The sequence below is a fragment of the Mauremys reevesii genome, linkage group 6 (assembly GCF_016161935.1).
Source record: "Mauremys reevesii isolate NIE-2019 linkage group 6, ASM1616193v1, whole genome shotgun sequence".
Lineage (NCBI taxonomy): Eukaryota > Metazoa > Chordata > Testudines > Geoemydidae > Mauremys > Mauremys reevesii.
The window spans coordinates 90,006,224-90,028,098 of NC_052628.1; the positions used below are offsets into that span (position 1 = coordinate 90,006,224).

General features: G+C 41.3%; 1 protein-coding gene across 1 annotated transcript in view; it reads left to right on the forward strand.

The window, feature by feature from the left end:
* The first annotated feature begins 327 nt into the window (after window positions 1–327).
* The window catches only part of CBWD3 (COBW domain containing 3), a 55,990-nt gene continuing 34,442 nt past the window's right edge, over window positions 328–21,875 (forward strand). The window contains 9 exon segments of the mRNA XM_039544072.1: window positions 328–551; window positions 737–896; window positions 3,089–3,175; window positions 4,372–4,468; window positions 7,986–8,077; window positions 13,315–13,374; window positions 15,917–15,954; window positions 19,943–19,989; window positions 21,348–21,434. Coding sequence (XP_039400006.1) covers window positions 764–896; window positions 3,089–3,175; window positions 4,372–4,468; window positions 7,986–8,077; window positions 13,315–13,374; window positions 15,917–15,954; window positions 19,943–19,989; window positions 21,348–21,434 — 641 coding nt within the window. The 5' untranslated portion in view covers window positions 328–551; window positions 737–763.

The window sequence follows — 21,875 nt, forward strand, 5'->3', positions numbered from 1 at the left end:
TAGCCGTATGGCCCGCCCTAGGGCAGGGCCTCTGGCGCCCGGCTCAGCACGGCCCCTCACTAGCAATGGCTGCCGCACTACTGGCCCCGCCTCGCGTTACACGCAGCCGCACCTGGACAAGCCGCTGCCCCCCTCCGGCCCGGGGCGCGTGGCTAACTCCGCCCCCCACCCCTACACACGTGCCCGCTCCAACGGCCGAGCCGACATTCACCCCGTGACTCTGACAGAGAGAACGGCATCCGAAAGGACAGGTTGCGCACGCGTGTCGGGAATCCGCATAGTGGGGTAGGCGCATGTGCTACAAAAAGGCCACAGGGCTGCGCATGCGCATCTAGAATCGTGGGGGGGGGGTGTCCCCACCTTGCGCATGCGCATCTGGAGTCGCAGGGGGGGAAGCGTGCAAGAGAAACGCTCTCTTCTTTAACTCTTCCTGTGCCGGGCGCCGCCGAGTCGGCGCGGTTAGTGGTACTGGTGGCGCGTCCTGATGCTGCGGCTTCGGCCCGCCATCACGTGGGCGTGACGCCGCCGGGCGAGGGGCGGAGAGACCGCAGGTGAGTGGGGGCCCCGGGACTCCTGCGCTAATGGTGGGGGGGACAGGGAGCCGCTCCCCCTCGCCGCCCGGGGCGCGCAGCGGGGGCTGCGGGGAAGGTGCGTTTGGGGGCGTGGGGTAGTGTGGGGGCGTGTGTGAGTTTGGTCCCACCAGGGCTCCCCTGCCGCACGTTGTTTCTCTCTCCAGGCTGCTCCGTGGTGGCAGTGGCTGGCGATGGCCCAGAATCCCATGGAGGAGGAGGAGTGCCCCGAGCTGATTCCCATAGAGGATCAGGAGGTGGTGGGAGAAGAGGCTGAACTCAGCCACGGCACCAAGATCCCAGTCACTATCATCACAGGCTATTTAGGTAACCAGCTCACCTAGCAGCACTAACCTTGAGCTTCCTCTCCGGGGTCTTTACAAAGCAAACCCGCCCCATTTTGTGCTTTTCACCGCTGCCCTAACAGCGTTCCATGCAAAACCACCATTTGCCTTGTTTTATGCATTGCATAGTGACTTCAGTTGGGTGTATGGGGTGGAATTTGACTGTTCATATTCTTCTTGACTAGAACAATCTGTGGAATCAGAGGAGCACTACTCCAAACAAACCATGCAGTCATCTTCCTAGTGACAAAAAGAGTGTATAACTTCGTATCTAACATCCGTTCTGATGATGCTCTAAACTGTTGTTGTCATGTTTTCAGTACAAACTTGGTCTCATGACACCACTATCTATAGAAAATACTTCTGTCACAATGTGCTTGCAGAATCATTTTGGAGAGTTAAATGAGCTTCTGTGGTTCTCCTATAAAATAGCTCATAAATCCTGACCTGCATAGTTAGGGCTTGTGTACACAGCAAGTCACTGTATCCCAAGCTCAGAGTGTGAATCTACAGCCAAGCTGCCCTCTGGGACTTTCAGTGTGGTGTAGGAGTGTCCACATGCAACATTACTGTGCTGCAAGCTAGTGCACATCCTGGCTTGCTGTGCAGTAATTTGCTATATAGACAAACCCTGAATTGTCTTTCCAGCCATAGCAGTCAGTCCATTTTGTTCCATCAAAAGATGAGTGCTAAGATTACATGAGTAAACACTCAAAATGTGATGCTAGTGTTTAAATGGATGTCTTGCATGACTGATTGTATAACTGACCAAACGCTTTTGACACCCTTTGAAAAAGTGCCCTGAAAAATTGTATGAATGCAGTATTGCCAAACCAAAGCATTAAGAAAATCATGTTAGGTCCCCACAAACTGAGATTGGTATAAAAATCACAGAAAGGACATTTTAAAAAAAATCTGTTTCAAGAAAGCCAGTACAAAAATTTGTTCTTAGAGAAGGGTATTGTCAGAGTCAGTGAAACTGACAGCCTTTCTGCCCAGCTGCAGAAGCGGCAGAATGCCCTGCTGCTCTAATTCTTCACCAACCACCTTAAATATGATAATTATATTTGTTTTTTTCCCCAAAGCATAGTGACCTAGAGAGGTGACAGTTGCTCCATAGTTAAGTTACAACTCAGTTTATGTTTATAAGCCCAATTTTGGCGCCTCACTCTCAGATTCACAGAAATCCATACAGGGCTCAAAACTTAGATTAGATCCAGGGCTGAGGTAAAATATTTCTGTAAAATTGAAGTGACAATGGGTATCACAATTCCAAAAATCCATGGAAGATTTTTGACACCTTTATAGCCCTCCACCCTCCCAAAAAAAGACAAAACTAACTCTACTGAACTTGTCTAGCTGTCTCATGTCTAGGACTAACATTTAGTTGATTAGTATGAAGGGATTAGTATGGGGGGGAGGGATAGCTCAGTGGTTTGAGCATTGGCCTCCTAAACCCAGGGTTGTGAGTTCAATCCTTGAGGAGGCCACTTAGGGATCTGGGGCAAAAAAATTCCCTGCTAGTGAGGCAGGGGGGGCTAGATGACCTTTTTCAGGGTCCTTCCTTCAGTTCTAGGAGATTATATTATCTATTATATTACTTTTATTATATTATATTATATTACTTATTAACATTTCTTTAGAAACAATGCTATAAAACATCTACTCCAGCAGTATTGATATAGAATAACAAATTGTTGCTGGGAACCTAAACTTTCATTTGAAAGAAAAAAAAAAGTTTTCAGCCCAGTTCATTGCAAAAATAGATATAAATGTAATCTCATTGTTAAGAAGGCTTATCAAATGGGGAAAGAGAGAATTTTATATCAGAAGATTTGCCATGGGTGGGAAGAGACTGGTGAGCCCCTTAAGATTTGTAGGGCATGGAGGGAACTCAGTAAGGCTTCTAAGATTTGTGTGAAGTGCTACAATAATCCCCTGGGTTCTCTTCCAAGTACTACAAATATTTTTTAAAAAATGAGGGGCATAATTTAATTACAAATATCAAAATAAAATGTAATGCTTCTGAAGGTATTAGATGAGAGAATGAGTACTAGCACTCCATTGGGTGTTAATTGCTAAAAAGTATATTTCAGGAGCATGGTGGTACCATTGAATTTGAAAATTCTCCTTATACTTTATTTTTGATCTACTGAAATTTGTGCTGTTTTTTAGGTGCTGGGAAGACAACTCTTCTTAACTATATTTTGACAGAACAACATAGCAAAAGAATAGCAGTTATTCTAAATGAGTTTGGAGAAGGTATGTAATGCTACAGAAATATTGTATAGAAATTGGAATACATAAGCATTTTCCTGTTTTGTTAAGAAATGCTTTAGGAAAGTAAACTATTAAAAGCAGACAAATGGTATAATGGTGCATGGATTGATATCTAAATTCATTGTTCCCCAAGCTAAGGCTATCTGAGTGGTTTATGCAGTTTCTCAGCAGTGTAAAATTGAGACCATGTCCTCAATAAGCTTGTACATGTGAGATGAACACTACAATAAACATTCAAAAGTTTGCTTATAGATTTGGGATGTGTCAGTTCCCTTTTGTTCAAAAGAATGCTAGTAGACATTGCTGTTCAACTAACATTGAATATAAAGAACTGGCACAAGACCAAACTAAAGAGAAGATTACTAGTGTAATAAATCAAGCTTCCCTAGCAAGAAGTATGTCAAATGACTGTAATAGAGCTTGCAACTATTGAAGCTGGACGATGAGATTCCTTCACTTTTTCCAGTAACTTAGTGCTAATTTTTTTTAAATTTTAACTGATTACTTTGCTCTGCTTTTATATGGCTGTTGATGAAGAAATATAGTATTGAGAACCTGTGCAGTCCCCCACCCTACTATAATGATGTTGGCAAGTTTCCATCTTCATTATAAAAATTCTTGCTATGGACAACTCAGTTCATAATCTGTAAGTGGAGTCGAGAGAAGATTATTTCCAGGAGTAGTAGACAAAGCACTGAGTTCTAAATTTAGTACTGCCAATGACTTGCTAATTGGCCTTAAGCAAGTCACACAACCTCTCAGTTAATGTCTGCAGTTTTAAAAATGTGTAAGAGTTAAGTATTAAACCATTTTTCTTTGTCTCGTATATAAATTCAATTTGTCTGCATCATAAATGACTATCATACCACTTTGAATGCCTTACATCCATTCCACCTACGCATTCAAATAAATGGGTAATACTTCTACTTTTGCAAGTTTATTTTTTGTTCTTCATAGGGTGATTTGGCTCTTAGACCTTAAATTTGCCTAATATAAAAATGGTTGCTTAAACTAAGTATAATGTCTAAAGAATTTGTCAGGAAGGTTTGATGAGAACATGGAACACAAATAAAGCTCAGAAATCTACCCCGTTTGAATTTTTCTCGTCTTATTTTTCAGGTATTGTTGCAAGTTTGTAGGTTTAAAATGCGTTACTTATGCTCTTCCTGTATTTCTAGGAAGTGCCTTGGAAAAATCCTTGGCTATAAGTCAAGGTGGAGAACTCTATGAAGAATGGCTAGAGCTCAGAAATGGTTGCCTGTGCTGTTCAGTAAAGTAAGGAATATTTTGTGGGGGTGGTTTATATAAACATTAGGACATGGGTGGCCAACCTGTGGCTCTGGAGCCACATGCGGCTCTTCAGAAGTTAATATGTAGCTCCTTGTATAGGCACCGACTCCTGGGATGGAGCTACAGGTGCCAACTTTCCAATGTGCCAGAGGTGCTCACTGCTCAACCCCTGGCTCTGGCACAGGCCCTGCCCCCACTCTACCCCTTTGCACCCCCTCCTCTGAGCCTGCCATGCCCTTGCTCTTCCTGCACGCCACGTAACAGCTGGTTGGGAAGTGCTGATTGGTGGGGCTGCTGGTGGGCGGGAGGCACTGGGAGCAGGGGGTGAGGGGGGAGCTGATGAGGGGCTGCTGACTTATTGCTGTGGCTCTTTGGCAATGTACATTGGTAAATTCTGGCTCCTTTTCAGGCTCAGGTTGGCCACCCTTGCATTAGGAGTAAGCTTGGGATTTGCTCTCTCTTTAAATTTCATTTTTTCCACAGTCCCATCATGTATACCTGGATATTTGATAGGCATTAGATGTATCATCTACAGTGTTTAAAAAAAAAAAAAAGCTAAATGATGTTGAATTTCTTACTGTTCTATATATTTTTTTTAAAGCCAGAATCCTTGAATTAACTTGTTTTCTATTTTGGTATTTTATTACTTTGTATCATAATTGTTTCACATAATTGCATCAAATGTTGACTGACTTATTGGGGTGGAAGAATAGTTGAATATCTATAAACAACTACAGAAAGGCAAACTCTCACTCTCAAAAGGAATGTATGTTCTACTGATAGTATCACAGAAACTGAGCACAGTGGTTTATCAGAGGTCAATAACATATAAAATAGAATAACTAATTAATACAATATGCCTTCCATAAGATATTCAAATATTGCATTTTGGAAAGTGGCTCATCTGAAAGGCTTTGCTCATTAGATAAAACTATGACTAGCTGAATTGTAGAGCCCCCTTGTTTAGCTTCTAATTTTTAATCTAATATTAAGAGAGTGATCCCAGGGGTTTCTCCTGTCCCAGATGAAATTGCAAATGTTGATTCCTACCAGTCTGCTGTCACCCATGGAAACAGTTACTGAAGGTTTTATTGCCCCTAATATTTTCCTGCCCTATATGCCTTCATGTTCTACCTGTGTGGTAGATCCATCCCTGAACACACATGTTCCATAATAACTTGCAGACAACAATCATGCTTAACCTCAAGAAGGTGGTGGAGGAGCTTCAAAATTGAGGGAAGACATGCCTTAGAGTTGTCAAGGAGATGAACAGTATGTTGGTTAAAATTGCTGATGGTATGGAAGGAATTCAGTAAGGCTGAGTTCCCTCCATAAAAGCTACAAACACCAGTGAGGTTAGAGAAGTAATACGTAAAGACGTAGAACAATTCAAATTTGAAAATGGCCATAACATAGCACACACAATGATGAAATTCAGTGTTGGTGGGTGGGAGGAATACAAGATAATCTATGTGAAATAGGGTTGGGGAATCCAAAATACAGATACTTGATAGGCAGAAACCTGGAAATCAGTAATCCTGAAAAAGACACAGGAATGATAGTGGACAGCAAATTATATGTGAGTTTGCAATGTGGAGGATTTTTGGTTTACATTGCCTAAACGTAGTTTTGGCCATTTCTATATGGAGGCATCACATCAAGTAGCAGGAATAGTGACCACATCCGCAATATTCCCATCTTTTTGTTCTGTTTACAGCATCTAGCACAATGGGGCACTGGCTCATGACTGGGGATTGTTGGCACTACTGCAATACTAATAATACTGTGTTCAGTTTTGGGCATCTACTGTCCAGAAACATGAGGAACCTATTGGAGAGAGTTAAGAGAACCAAAATGATCAGGGGCTGGAGGGATTGATTTGAAGAGAGTTTTAAGAGAGAAGAATATATTAATGTAACTTGCCGAAGATTACTGTGATGGAGACATAACTCTACAAATATTTGAAGAGAGTAAAGTAAAGGGCGAGAAATTAAAGGTAGTATTAAATAAAGGGGTAAAATTATGGTCAGAAATATAGACCCCAATTAGTAAGAACTTTCTGACAGTGAGACCTGTTAGGCTGTAGAGTAGTGTCCCAGTGGAAATTGTATAAGGTTTAACACTTGGAACATTTTAAACTTGCTTGGACAAAGCAGTAGAAAAGGTACTGTAAGTCACAGCTTGTATTGACAGGGAGACAGACTGGATAACCTACTAGGTCTTTTCCTTTTTTAATATGTCACACTATGAATGCTGATGCATGTAATTAACATGTTGGATTCCTTTCATAACACTAATTGGGATGTACAGTAACACTTTTATTGAGTCACTAATAATACCACACCAACTCAAAGCGGCACCAAACCCTGCCAGAACAACAGATGCAAAACCTGCAGACACATTTCCACTGCTACAATGATCAACACTCCCCACAACACACCTTTCAAGATCCATAGGTCATATGCACGCCTGTCACAATGCATGGTGCGCCTCATCTAGTGAACTAAGTGCCCCAATAACAACTGTGTGGGTGAAATCAGACAATCACTACGCTCTCAAATGAACTCACACAGGAAAACAATAAAAGACAAACACCACATTATCTGTGGGTGAATACTTTTCACAAAGGGATCACTGTCTATCTGACCTATCAGTTCTCATCCTCAAAGGAAACCTGCACAACACTTTCAAAAGATGAACCTGGGACCTTAAATTCATAACTTTGCTAGATACTAAAAATCATGGAGGGAATACAGACACTGGATTTATGGCTTATTACAGCAATTTATAACCCACTAACAAGCTCTCCCTCCCCCCAGCTGCTTCCCCTCCTCCCTTCCGTTCCCTATGACTGGAGGGGTGTTAATGGGCCACTTCACCTTGAAAGTCCCTTGACATATATATTATCTAGTTATGCTAAACCAGAGGTTCTCAAACTGGGGTTCAGGACCCCTCAGGGGGTTGTGAGGTTATTACATGGGGGGTCGCGAGCTGTCAGCCTCCATCCCAAGCCCCACTTTGCCTCCAGCATTTATAATGGTGTTAAATAGATACAAAAGTGTTTTTAATGTGTAAGGGGGGGTCGCACTCAGAGGCTTTCTGGGTGAAAGGGGTCACCAGTACAAAAGCCTGGGAATCCCTGTGCTAAACAATGTGTTCCACCTTGTATTTAGCTGTGACACTCTGAGTAGGTTTCCCAGAGCTGAAAAAGAGCTCTGTGTAGCTCCAAAGCTTGTCTGTCTCACCAACAGAAGTTGGTCCAATAAAATATATTATTACCAGATAGTTAAAATAAGATAGAGGTTAAGTGATTTGTCTAAGGTTGGCCAGTGAGTTGGCAGTTCTGAGTATAAACTACAAATTCTAACTACCAGTCCCTTGCTTTAAGGATTAAACCACATTACCTTCCATATGAATAAAAAACATAAAACATATTCATATCTATTGTAGCTCCTGTAAAGGCTGCTCTAGATGAAAACTTTTTTTTTTTTTTTTTAAACAGGGACAATGGCTTGAAGGCTATTGAGAACCTGATGCAGAAGAAGGGAAAGTTTGACTACATACTACTAGAAACCACTGGATTGGCAGATCCAGGTAGATAATTATATATTCATGATAGCCATGGTGAATATGCTGTTTTTGTGAGAAGGTTAGAAATCATTTTTTATTTGCTTGCATAGTATGCATTATTGTTTTGAATGTGTGATAGTGTGGTGTGTTTTCACATGCCTGACTGCAGTACAAATTATGAAATTGGATCAGTTAAAGATTTTGTTGCACAAGCCAGAATAGAATCCAGCATTCTCTCCTGCAGCAATATGAGCTCTGAAGGCTAACAGGAGTAAAAAATGATGATAAAATATTTTTCAGTGTGGCTCAGAAGACGCAGGCAGCAAATATTAGACATGGCAGTGAGAAGTGTGGTATAAAAACTGATGGCTCTGAGTAAGGAGGTGCTATTTTTATGTAACATTTTCGGACTATTATTATGCTTTAATTATATATATTATTGTAATAGTCCGAGGTAGGGGCCGTGCCGTCTCAGGGGCCGTCGGGAGCCAGGCCGCCTCACTACACGGCCCTATCAGTCTCCGAGTTCTGAAGGGTTTTGAGGTTCTGCCCCTCAAGCAGGGGCAGAACAGAAGGCACACAGTTCCTGCTATGAGTCCCAGCCCTCAGTCAGGGCGGGACAGCAGACACTAGGTCTAGGCTCCGGTCCTGGCAGCCGGAGCTGAGCAATTACAGAGTCAATAAGCCCCAAGCCCTAGGTCAGGGCGGGGCAGCACACCAGAATCCAGGGAGCTCCGATCCCACTACAGGGCTGAGCAGCAGTCTACGTCTGTAAAGCCCAAGCCCTAGCTCAGGGCGGGGCAACAACACAGCAGTTCTAGCTCAGACCCTCAGGCAGGGGCTGAGCACACAAAGTCACTAGTTTAAGCCCAAGCCCTCAGTCAGGGCGGGGCAGCAACACAGCAGTTCTAGCTCAGCTCCTCACAGCAGGGCTGAGCAACAATGGTCAGTAAGCCCCAGCCCTAGGTTAGGGTGGAGCACCAACCAATAGTCCCAGGGGCTCAGGTCCTTGTCTCAGGAGCTGAGCAACAATAATAGTCTTAGGAAGCCCAGGCCCTTAATTAGGGCGGGGCAATACAAAATAGTTCAAGGTTCAGGTCCTGGTAGCAGGAGCTGAGTATTAATAACAGTTTAGGGCTCAGGTCCTTGCATCAGGAGCTGAGTAATAACAATAGTTCAGTAATCCCCAGCCCTAGGTCAGGGTGGGGCAACAAACAATAGTCCCAGGGGCTCAGGTCCTTGTCTCAGGAGCTGAGCCACAAGAGTCAGTAAGCCCCAGGGTGGGGCAATAAACTATAGTTCAAGGCTCAGGTCCTTGTAGCAGGAGCTAAGCAGCGGCATCAGTCTCAGGAGGCCCAGGCCCTCAGTCAGGGCAGGGCAACAAACAATAGCTCAAGGCTCAGGGCCTTGTAACAGGAACTGAGCTGTGGCAGCAGTTCAAGAAGCCCAGGTAAGTGCAGGCTTCTCTGCCTGAACGCTGGTAGGAGGGGGAGGCTGCCACCCGTGAGTGGGGTGGCAGGGGGGACACAGGCCCACCCACTCCTCTGTGTCCCAGCCCGGGGCCCTAACAGCGGCGTGGATCCGCTGCAGTCAGTGGGGATCCTGGCCGCAACACACTGACATAGGCACGTCAGTGCCCTCAGCCGGACAGGGTTTGGCTACCCCCGGGCTGCATTCCATCTCCCCCTCCTCGGGTACCTGCTCGTCGCTGGGCTCGGCAGCGGGGTCCCATACCATGGGCTCCTCGGTGCGCTGAAAGCAGTCTAAGTCGGGCTGCTCCTCTGGACTTGGGTCACAGGAACGCTCGGCAGCTCCTCGTACCGGGCTCGGGCAGGCTCGCCCAGTCACCCCGGGGTACCTGCCTGGCTGGGGAGAGGTCCGTCGGTCGTCCGTACCTTGCTTGGAGGGAGGCTTGGTTCCGTCGTCTCGCGTACCTGGCTCTGGGCAGGCTCGGCCAGTCAGGAGCCTGAACAGGAGCGTCGCGTCCTCTCCGGCCGCTGGGCTCTAACTGAGGTTGAGGCCGGGCTTTATACTTCCTGTCCCGCCCCTTGACTTCGGGGGAACAGGCGGTGGCTCCCACTGAGGTGGCTGTTCTGGTTCCTCTCTCTCAGGGGCGTCGGCCAGGCTTTAATTATATATATTATGTACATGGATTATGGGGATTGTCAATGATGGACTTGTATTTTGTTAAGGCACAGAGCATACTGTCAAACAGGCAAATGTATTATCTAAATGTGTGAATCAGATGAATATACAGAAACTTCCAGTTCACAGCTGGTTGCACACAGTTAAATATTGCTGAATTTGTAGACAATCTCTCATACTGAATGTACATATATAGTTAATTATTTATTTTTTCCAGTCCAGTAATAAAAGATGTCAATGATTCAATGGGTGCTGTTTATATTTTACTATACAAAAATGACATGTTTATGTTGATTTTAAAATTAAGGAAAACTATTTAAAATTCCCCCTGACCTCTGTTAATTAAAAACCTGTTGTTAGCCAGGAAAGTGAAGGAAATTCTTATTTCCCATTTAGGAGACTGACATTCTTCAGTCCAAAGCTAAATAATTGTCATGGTAAAGTAATTTTCTTTAAAAGAAAGGACATTGATTCAGCCCCTGTTACACACACATCCTATTTCAGTCAAATTGGAAAACTATTAAGATTTTAGGGGAAAAAATCAATAGATATCAGGAAACCATTAGATCTTGTGGCCCTTGCTATATCTTGCATGAGTAATCACTGTAAACATCTGACAGGTATTTCAGAGTTGACACAAAGTGATGCTTGGGGGACCACATCTTGTCAGTTCAGTTGGATGGCTTTAGACATTGGAATTAGTTCAGTTATCATTGTTTTTTCCTATATGTTTCATTCTTTTAGACAGCCCTGTCACTAACTAGAGCCATGATGCTTTGAAAAATAGAATACTTTCATTGCTGTCAGCTTCTCCTCTTCATGTTGTGGCACTGTTACATGTTAAATCAGTTCATGTCAAAACAAATTATGATGTCTTATTTATAAATGTATAACATTTATCCTGAAGACACTAGGCCCCTTTTTGTACTAGGGCTTTTCAGGAATAACCATGAATATTATACCCCTCTACCTTTTTCCTCTCAGAGCAGATATATTTTGCAAAGGCTTTGACTTGTTAACTCTTATTGGCTGATCTTAGTCTACATGTTTTCAGGACTGCTTTTTACGCACAGGTTGAACATATTATTTCAGAGGCACATATAAAGCCTACCTTCCCACGCTTATTTTTTTCTTCAAGGAAATGAAAATACTTTGTAATTAAATAGCATCTGCTTCTTCCAAGAATCCTATAGTGCTTTACAGACTGAGGGATCAATTCTCCACTGATTTGTGTAGTCATTGACTTCTCCAATATGAATGTGAAATGTTGCCAAGTCAGAATTCTCCACTGACACCATTGTATGCTTTGCAGAGTATAAGCGACCAAACAAGGTGCAAGGCAGTAGATAATCTAGCTCTTGTAGCTGTATAACACTACCTATCACTGAAGAGCAACCTCTTCTGGGGTGGAAATAGCAACAGCTAATTAGTTCCAGCGACATGATGTACACACATGTATGTGAAAGGAAATATGAAAAATGCCATAGCCAACATAAACTGCTGTGGGAATACAAATGAATATAAATATAAACCTGAGTCAGAATTGGGCCAGTCCACTAGTGCTAACACCTTTACTCTTGCAAAAAGTACCTTAGACATTTAATACAGCGTCTTTTTCATTTCACTGTTTAACCATCAGTAATGAAGTAAAATGTCATTGTTAAATATTGAAATTTCTGAAGTCTTCAAAACGATAGTGTTTGGTATCAACTCAACAAAATATTACTAGTTCAAAGGAAAGCTTTAATCTTCAATAATTAAACATTTTGTTTAATATTGATTTTTATAATTAACTGTTATAAAATCAGCTTGGAAACCAGTTCATTCTCTTCCAAAGTTATTTTACAAATGACATTTCAGAAAGATACTTGGCTCCAGTACCAGGCTCAGAAATAATACCAAATTTAATTATTTTTAAGAAATTACTAATGGTGTCAGAAAATTCTTATTCTATTAACTTACATACTGTTGGTTGAGGAAGAAATGGATGCAGCTTTTCTGAAGTGCTGTCAGCCTCTGGAATTTTTTTTGGTCAGGCCTTGTCTGTACCTGAAAAGTGCACTGGTGTAATGAAATCAGTTTAAAAATGGATGTAGTGAAACCTCTGCAAACCTCTACTAGACGCACTAAACCAGTTAGTCTTGCTTGTATCAATTAAGCTTCAGTTACCAATTTAAGATACGTTGCTATGAACTAGTATTACACTGGTTTAAATGCATCTAAATTGATTTTATTAAACTGCTGCACTTTTCTAGTATGGAACCCAGCGTGCTGTATTGGGTTATCTTCATCTATGTCCTACGCTGCTTTCTCATGTGAAGAACTGGGCAGGGTATTAGGGAAGAAAGAGGTTCCTAGCAGACTGCATTAGGAACTAGCTCCTCTCAGAAGTCATGATCCAACCTTTTTTCCTCTCACTGTAAATCCCTCCTTTCTCTCTGCTACTACATAGAGGGGTACCGGAAACTTGGAGTAGATAAGCTCACCCAGGGAGAGCAGGGGAAGAGGGAACCAATGACATTACCCTAGATAACGGATCAGGGAAAAGGAGCAACAAGGCAAGCTGATGCTAAATGCATGGTTGGAGAGAGGTAAGAGAGCAGAATCATGAAAGTGTAGTCAGGAGTATGTGCGGAGAAGAGGAAGAAGTGCGAGACTGTGTAGAAAATAGTGTGGAGGATGAGCACAGGCCCTTACTTTGAACAAAAGGATGGATCAGTTTTAGTGAAATGGCAGGGATCCAAGGGAGGGGGAAAAAAAAACACAAGAAGAGAACTATAAAGAATTTGGAATTAAGAAATGCGGTTGCTGACATGGTGGTAGAGTCATGTTGAGGGGTTTCTTTTGTTTTGAATTTTTTTTATTTTTATGATGCACCTGTTAGAGCTCACACATCTTAGGTGTTGCTATCACTGCTTTCAGGACTCACAACAGCATTATTGCACCAAATATATGGTTGGAGAACCAACATTTTTAATACTTGATTTCGTTTTCTTCTGGTATCAACTGGAAAGTTGAAGACTAGCAACTGTGAACAGGTGTGATTTAAAAACTGCTTAGAGATGAGTGTTTTCTGGTACATCATCCATCTTGCAACTAAATGTCTTGCTTGTTAGGTGCTGTGGCCTCCATGTTTTGGGTTGATGCTGAACTCGGAAGTGACATATATCTTGATGGTAAGAAAAAGTGTGTGTTTATCTTCTATAATACTTGTGAGGGATTTTCTCTCACTTTAGTGTGAGTTAATAGGACAGTTTCTTTTCAAGAAATAAACAAGTAGCTTGATTGCAGAGGCATGGTGAAAACTTATTTGCTGCTATTTATGTACGGGTAACCTCGTGTTCATTATTTTCTCAATGAAATATATTTAAACCTTAGAAAAATTTTTTATTGGACTTGTGCAAACATGCCAAGTTCTGAAGTCAAAGGTAGTGATGACTCTTAATTACATTGGCACTACTTTTCATCATGATAAACTGTCCGTAAGCTGAAAACAATGTGTGTAAGCAGATACCTGTAACACTGTATAGAAGCATGTAAAACAGTCACTAACGATATGATTTATGGAATTTCTTCTTGCCATTACAAAATCTGGTTGTATTGGTGGAATTCACTTTCTTTGGCATCAATTGCATCATTGAAACTATTCCACAGTACTTTTCACTTAAAGAATTTCTGGATCTGGATAGAGTAGGAAATTCTGAAACTTGTTACTTATCTATATATCCCATCTTTGGTTTGTTTTTTCCCTCCTCTCAATCTCTTTCTTTAGCACTCTTGTTCTCTGTACCCCTTTCTTTCTCTTGCACCAATTGGTGAGCCTCTCAGAAATATTTAGTGTGTTGTAGTTGGGCTTATTTTGTTCAAATTTTTACTTATTTTCTTCTTAAAAATATATATTTCTTTTAGGCGGTCTGAGAGAGCCTGTCTGCTCAATAACATAGGCCACCAAAAACACAGTGCCTTCCATTGTCTTTTCTCTTAACTGGCTCCCTCATTGAATACTGATTCAAATGCATAGTTTTGGTCCACTTTGGGATTGGTCCATGTTACATGAGGGACCACCACATCTTCTGTTCTTGTTTACCTCCTTTGCCAGCTATGTTCCACCGCCAGACTTGAGTGACGCTTGTGTGTGGCAGGCGATGGTTCTCTTGGCAAGTGGCTGTGTATCTGGAAGTTGCTCCCAGAAATGATCAGAATGACCATGCTCCTCAGTTCCTTCAGAATACTACTCCTATAACACCACCACAACACCTTTCCTCACATCCCTGCGGACTAGAACAAGGAGAAAGATGCATCTGTATTATGTGTACACCTCACCATTTTGGTAGGCACTCAGGCCTGGTCTACACTAGGAGTTTGTCGAATTTAGTAGCGTTAATTCGACTTAACCGTTCACCCGTCCACACCAGGAAGCTAATTAGTTCTACCTAGAGGGCTCTTTAGTTCGAATTCTGTACTCCTCCCCGACGAGGGGAGTAGCGCTAAATTCAACATGGCTATGTCGAATTAGGCTGTGTGTGGATGGAAATCGACCTTAGTAACTCCAGGAGCTATCCCACAGTGCACCACTCTGTTGATGCTCTGGACAGCAGTCCGAGCTTGGATGTTCTGACCAGCCACACAGGAAATGCCCAGGGAAAATTTGACACGCTCCGGCGCCTTGTGGATGTTCTGCAGGACCGCAGGCAGGAGGACAGAGCACCCCTGCACTGTATCTGCAACCGCCCTCCCCCGCCACAAAGTCCCAAACCCCCCTCACCCAAAGTAACAAGAAGGAGGGGCGACAGGGGCCGTGAAAACTGTCACTGCACCCCTGCAGAGTGCACAAAAACAAGAAGGCTCTCATTCCCTAAATGTTGAGAAGTCCTTCCCTTCCTGGCTCACCGAAGCCCCAATCCCAGTTTCATCCCCTAACTATGTAGTTGATTACTAAAAGTAGTTTGCTATTAATTACTATTTCCGTCAAGGTTTTCTACAGAAGACTGTCTGTGAAAGGGGGGGGGCGGGAAGGGGGTTGTTAATTGCATAGGACAGTCACCTTTACCAGGGTACAGACACGTGGAGCACACAGCAAGCTGCAATAACAATGGGGATATTGGTTTCGCTGAGATCCGAGCGAGTCAGTAAGCTCCTCCATCTCCCCTTGAGATGTCCGAAAGCACGTTGAATGATGACAGTTACCCAAGACCACCCTCGACACATTTTTCCCCCCAGCATGCATTGTGGGGAAATCCCAGAATTCAAATGGGCAGCGGGGACTGCAGGAACTGTGGGATAGCTTCCCACAGTGCACCGCTTTCAATGTCGACGCTTGCCCCATTAGTGTGGACTCACAAAGTCGAATTAGTGTCCTTAGTGTGGACACACAAATCCGACTTTGTAAGGTCGATTCCACAAATTTGAATTAAGTTAAATCGAACTAATCTGGTAGTGTAGACATACCCTCACATACCACAGTGGATGAGCACTATATAAGAACCTAGATAATTAGGAAACAATTACAATATTTTCAACCAGATTGGTGAGAGTTTTGCGAGGTTATAAGTAACTGAAAGTGGGATTAGAATAAAAACTCTTGTGTAACCTTAACTATTGAGGTTGCTGCTGCCCCTGTAATTATTCAAGAAGCTAACATACTCTTAGCAGTTTTCAGTTTATTTCTTAATCAGTACTCTTCATTCTAGATGTCACTTACAAACTTTTTTTCCCCAGGTATTGTGTCTGTTGTTGATGCTAAGTATGGATTGCAGGTAAGATAGTAATATTTAAAAAAATACTGTAAACCAAAACAGTAGATAGACGTGATGGTCTTTTACATGTTTTGTTTATGGGCTAACTTCTAATATGCTAATTCTTGTGGTGTGTGAAGCTGTTACAATTGCAGTTTCATAACAAATTGCAGCATTGTTTCATCCAGATAATCACGAGGTGTTAAAAAGCCTCTTCTTTCCCTTTAATGTAATGCTTTGTAGGTGAAGAAGAAATAGCATTATACAGTAGTTCGCAAGCTGTTATCTGCAGAGCGCTTCTGTGCTGAGAACTGTTAGGTCAGGTGGTACTTGTTCCTCTTAGTCTCTAGCAATTTATACAGATACCCAGGCTCTTCATTGCAAACAGGTGCTTAGATGACTGTAAAATTGGCTGGAAAGATGAAGATTCTCTTTGGTCCCAACCAACAATCAGTGCTACTTTTAAAGGAAAGAGGAGCTGATCTCAGGAACTGGAATAGGCAGTCATCAGTGGAATTAGAACTGCCATTAGAAAACGAGTATCTAGGGGACTAGGAAGAAGGGAGCAAGACAGTATGTACAAAGGTGAAGAGAGCCAGGACGCCAGGCATATATTCAGTTTAATGGAGGACCGTACAGCAAGAAAATGGAGGCGAGGACCGGGTGGCAGGAAAACATGTATGTGGCGGGAGAGAGGACCAGAGGAGATAGGAAAGAGAACTGAAATGAGAACAGTAGGTACTGTGACTATCCAAAAAGTTTTAGCCTTTTTGAAATTAGAGAGCTAAAAATACATGTTTTCAATTTCAGACAATTAGCGTAATTGTCACAGGGATATTGTGAGATTGAGTGAAACGAGAGGTGGCCCACAATTATCATAAAATGAAACCAGGTGCAATTAAGATGTGATCTACACTATGAAAATGTTTGAGTTTCCCTGATTTTAACATCTAGATACTTAATATTCTAGGTAAACTGAAGGATGGTGTTTAAAGAGAAATAAAAATATTAAGAGAGAATTCTTTCATTGATATCCTTGTTTGATCTATGCTCCTTAGGGTGTTATGTCTACATTTTTGTGACCTTTGAATGTTTTTACTAATATTCCAAAATCTGGTTAGAAAGGGTCTAATATGGACAAAGCATGTGTGAGGGAGACAAATATGAAACATTGAGGTAAAACAATGGAAAAAACTGTGATAAAATATACTAGCTGTAAAGTTTACAAAATTCTGTGGAAGTTTTTTTCAGTGCTTTCAAAATACAATTGGTGAGGGAGAAATGTAGAACAGTGGAATGAAAATAAAATTGCAAATAATTGGCAAAATAGCTAGAGTACTTAAACTTTTAACACTATCTGTAAAGGATTAATTAAAGCATGCCATTTGTCATTAGTTCTGTTTTCTGGATAGCTTCAAGAATAGTGAGGCATCAGAAGGAGGGAAGTTGAAAACTTGTTTTAAACATTCCTAACATTAGATACATTTTACGCAAGGGAGTTAGAGGTACCCAGAGTGGAAGTTTATAATCTCTCTGATAATTCTGATAGAGAATTCTAGATGATCAGAAGTGCTCGGACATCACATTCTGTTTCAGTAAGGCACAGTGTTCAGGACACGATCTTTAGATTGCATTGCTTTGCATTGCAAAAGTGTTTTATTATCCAAATAGAATGATGTAAAGCAGTGCTTCTCAAAGTTTGTCCGCCGCTTGTTCAGGGAAAGCCCCTGCTGGTCTGGGCCGGTTTGTTTACCTGCTGCGTCCGCAGGTTTGGCCGATTGCAGCTCCCACTGGCTGCTGTTCACTGCTCCAGGCCAATGGGGGCTGCGGGAAGGGCGGCCAGCACATCCCTCGGCCCGTGCCGCTTCCCGCAGCCCCCATTGGCCTGGAGCAGCGAACTGCCGCCAGTGGGAGCCACGATTGGCCGAACCTGCGGACGCGGCAGGTAAATAAACTGGCCCGGACCACAAAAGCTTTCCCTGAACAAGCGGGGGCCCAGCTTTGAGAAGCACTGATGTAAAGCACTATAAATGTTATACATCTTCAAAAGCCTTTACGCACACTAGCCAATTAATCTTTATAACATTGCTATGAGATAAGTTTTAGTCCTTTTACTAAAGAAGAAACTGAGACAGAGAGATTATATGATTTGCCCAAGGCCATACAAGAAGTGGCAGAGCAAGGATTAGTACCTTTTGATTCTCACACTTGTTTTCAATCCATTATGCTGGACGTTTCGTTAGTTGCAAAATGCTGATTTTTCGTTTTCCTTTATATTGAAGCAAAACTAATTTAATTGCACAGAGCAGAGTCGTGTATACCTGAATACTATAATTGTTTAATTTCTGGGTTTAGTGGATGTTCTTACATTTGTTGAGTACAGGGCTAACAACAGTAAGAAGTTTTGAAATAACACATAGTAAATGTTTAATATCTGTGCTAGCCCGAAGAAACTTCTTACATTATTAAATCAATAAACCGGCGCAAAACTGACATACTGTCAGGATAATAGAAACTTTAAATTTTCTCAGTCATACGCCAGATAAATAACTTTTGCTTTGTATAGAGAATTTGCTAACTTGTCCATTTCTTTTGGTTGCAAAGCCTGACCTCAGCAGCTACTTGTGATTCAAAGAATTCTGAAGGCAATACAAGTAATGACACTGGGATAATAGGCAGCAATTTAAGGGTGTCATGCTTCACAGACCCAACCCATCACAAGCAGAGCTAAGAAATAGTACCCTGTGGCCAGCCAGCCAAATTGAAACTGAAGTGGTAATTGATATCATGGGCTATCACTCTAATGGGATTGTCACCCAGCAATCTGAAATATTCATTTTTTAATCATGGGCAAACGATTGGACAACTTGAAATGACAGTTCTCTACTCTCAGGACCTGACACTCAGGCCACTGACATTGTTCTTTTCAGAGCTACAAATCTGACAGCATTTAATGCAATAGAATCAATGAGTAGCGAGTTACAGAGAAAAGGTCAGAAGAGAGGTTTCATTCTAGTCCTCCTGTTATTGCATAGCCTGTTTAAACAATTCAGTTAGAAAACAGTTTTGATTTAAAAAGCTAGGGAAAAAAATAGACTGACATTATGCAATAGGATTTTTTTGGGACCAAGTCATGTTAGATGTCTAACCAATCTATTTGAACGAGTAGTTTCCTATATTTTTTTAAATTGATGTGCATGTCATGGAATTTATTTCCACCTTAAATCAGCAGGTTTTTTAAAACCAAATCAATTTTAAAATAGTATAGTTGATTGTTGGGTCAGCGGAGAGCACAGATAATGGGATAATCACAATCCTGTGCAACTATCACAGGCTCATCAGACATGAACTCTTGTGCACCCCAGTCCTTTGAAACAGAAATTATGACAGGTTTACTGGGTGATGGTGGCCTACCCATGCAGACCTGGGGCAACAGTTAAAGATATAACTTGTCACCTGATAAGCAAAATTTAATTAAAACAAAAAAGTAAAGTGGTAGATTCTAATGCGTGATTTCCCCCAAACTAGTTTAATAACCCGTAGGCATCTTGCAGTTACCTCGATAAATAACTTACTATTTGTTTGAAATATACATTACTCTTTTTATTTAGCTTTTGATCTTAAAATACCTAATTTTTCTCTGTAAACTAATGCACAACATGGGTTCTAATGCTTTTTTTTACCTCACAATAAACCTAAACATTTAAACAACAACTGTTAACAGCTCAGCATTCTACAGCAATCCTGCGATAATAAACAAAAGAAAAATGTTGGTAAAGAAACAGATTTGAACTGAAGGAAAGAGTGGATGTCTGGTTTTTATCATCACTTTGTTTATATAAATAATAAAGATGAGTTGGGGCATTCTAATACTCTAGATATCACCCCCCCTTAATTTCTTTAATAATGTATCTAAAACTGATTTTTACCTTGATTTTGATGTATGTTTAAGTGGGTATTTGTTACATGAATACTCTTGATGTAATAATTGTTTTTAATCTTTGTTCAGCATTTGACAGAGGAAAAACCTGATGGCCTTATCAATGAAGCAACTAGGTATCGGTATAAAAACTATTAATATAAAATTGGTAAAAGTTAGCAACTTCAGTGTGTAAATGTTCATAGGAAGTGAAAGTCATCCCAGTGCATTTGTTCACTGTCGACTTAGGATCTAGAGACAAGGTGGGTGAGGCAATATCTTTTATTGGGCTAGCTTCTGGTAGTGAGAGACACAAGCTTTCGAGCTTACACAGAGTATTTCCCAGATCTTGAAGAAGAGCTCTGTGTAAACTCAAAAGCTTGTGTCTCTCACCAATGGAAGTTGGTCCAGTGAAAGATATACCTCACCCACCTTGTCTCTCTAATATCCTAGGACCAACATGGCTACAAAAACAACTGCATACACCTTAAGATCTAGTCAGTTTGTTTAAAAAACCCAAACACCACCCTCACCCCACACACAAAAGTAGTTTCAAGTGCTGCACTTGCACTTTAGTCCCCCTTCCAGCATCTGGATTTTACAATCCTATCTTCTTCTTTTTTTAAAAAAAAAGTTCCGTGTAAATGGCAGGGGGAACTGCCTATATAGTTAAATAGGCTATGTACAAAGTTTTGTCAGATGCCCAAAGTAAACTGAAAAGTAAAGAAATAAATTTAAGAGGTTTACTTTAAAAACAGCTTTAGAATTTTTTTTTGTTGCTTAATATCTTGAATTCAGACTGTAAGAGGGACTAAGTGGTTCATAGATTGCCTATCCCAAAGTACTAGAGATCTAAAAGATCTCAGTTTAATCCTCTACACTGGAGTGAGCATTATTTTGCATGGCCTCATCTGCCGTTGCTTTTTTCTTGTAACATACCAGTGCAGCTCCAGTAGTGGTGGTAACAGTGGGATCACTAGTGTAGACAGGCCACTGGTATTTTAATCACTATCTAATCTTGACCTGTTTTGCACAGAGTCAGACAACATGGTTATTAAAATGCTGATGATCTGACTTTGCTGGTGATATCATCAGTAGGAAATTTGGGGAAAAAATGCTAGTGGATTCATAGTTTATGAAGAGTAAGATGTACAGAATTTACGAGTACAGTGTTAATAAAAAAAGCTTTGTCCTTAATACTGTAATTTAAAATGAATTGTTTTAATGCAATAATTTTACAAAGAAGTTGCAAGAAATGTTTTTAGTAGCAGAACACTCCCTGACCCTGTCAACAATGCAGTATATCAGAAAGTGCTACGTGGTCTAACTGATATATTGATTGGTCTCCTAATTCAATACAGACTTTCTTGCTTTGGTCATGATATGCCCCCCCCCTCCTTTTTTTTTTTTGAGGGCATGGGAAGTGTGGTAACTTTGCATTGTGGAAAATGAATGTATACATTTTAGTCGTCTTTTATTTTGTCTTCCTGTGTAGGCAGGTTGCATTAGCTGATCTAATAATCATCAATAAAACAGATTTGATTTCACAAGAAGAACTGAATAAAATAAGAACAGCTGTCAGGTATGAAACTGATAGTATGAATAAGTTATACTGACTGACAGTTTTTTGTTTATGTAAAGACTTCTGCTTCTTATGACTGGCACAGGGATTGGAGATTGCATGATTACCATGACACAAATTATTTGCTCACATGAGAGAGAGATTAAATAGTGTTCCAATACAATTACGTACTTCCACAAATCTTGGTGTTTTTCATGTGGTGATTGCTGTGCACCATCCTTATCTAGTAACTGTATAACCCCTTTTTAACTTTTCAGATTTCAGATTTTTTGTATAAATACTTAAATATTTCTAAAGATACCTTTACAAATAATTAATAGATATCTGTGGAGGCAAGGAATAATTATCATTTGTGAGTAAATAAACAAATAACCTGGACAAGATTAGTGGTTATAGGTGTAGGCAAAAATGTCTTCTGCTGCCAGCACAATATCCCCACAT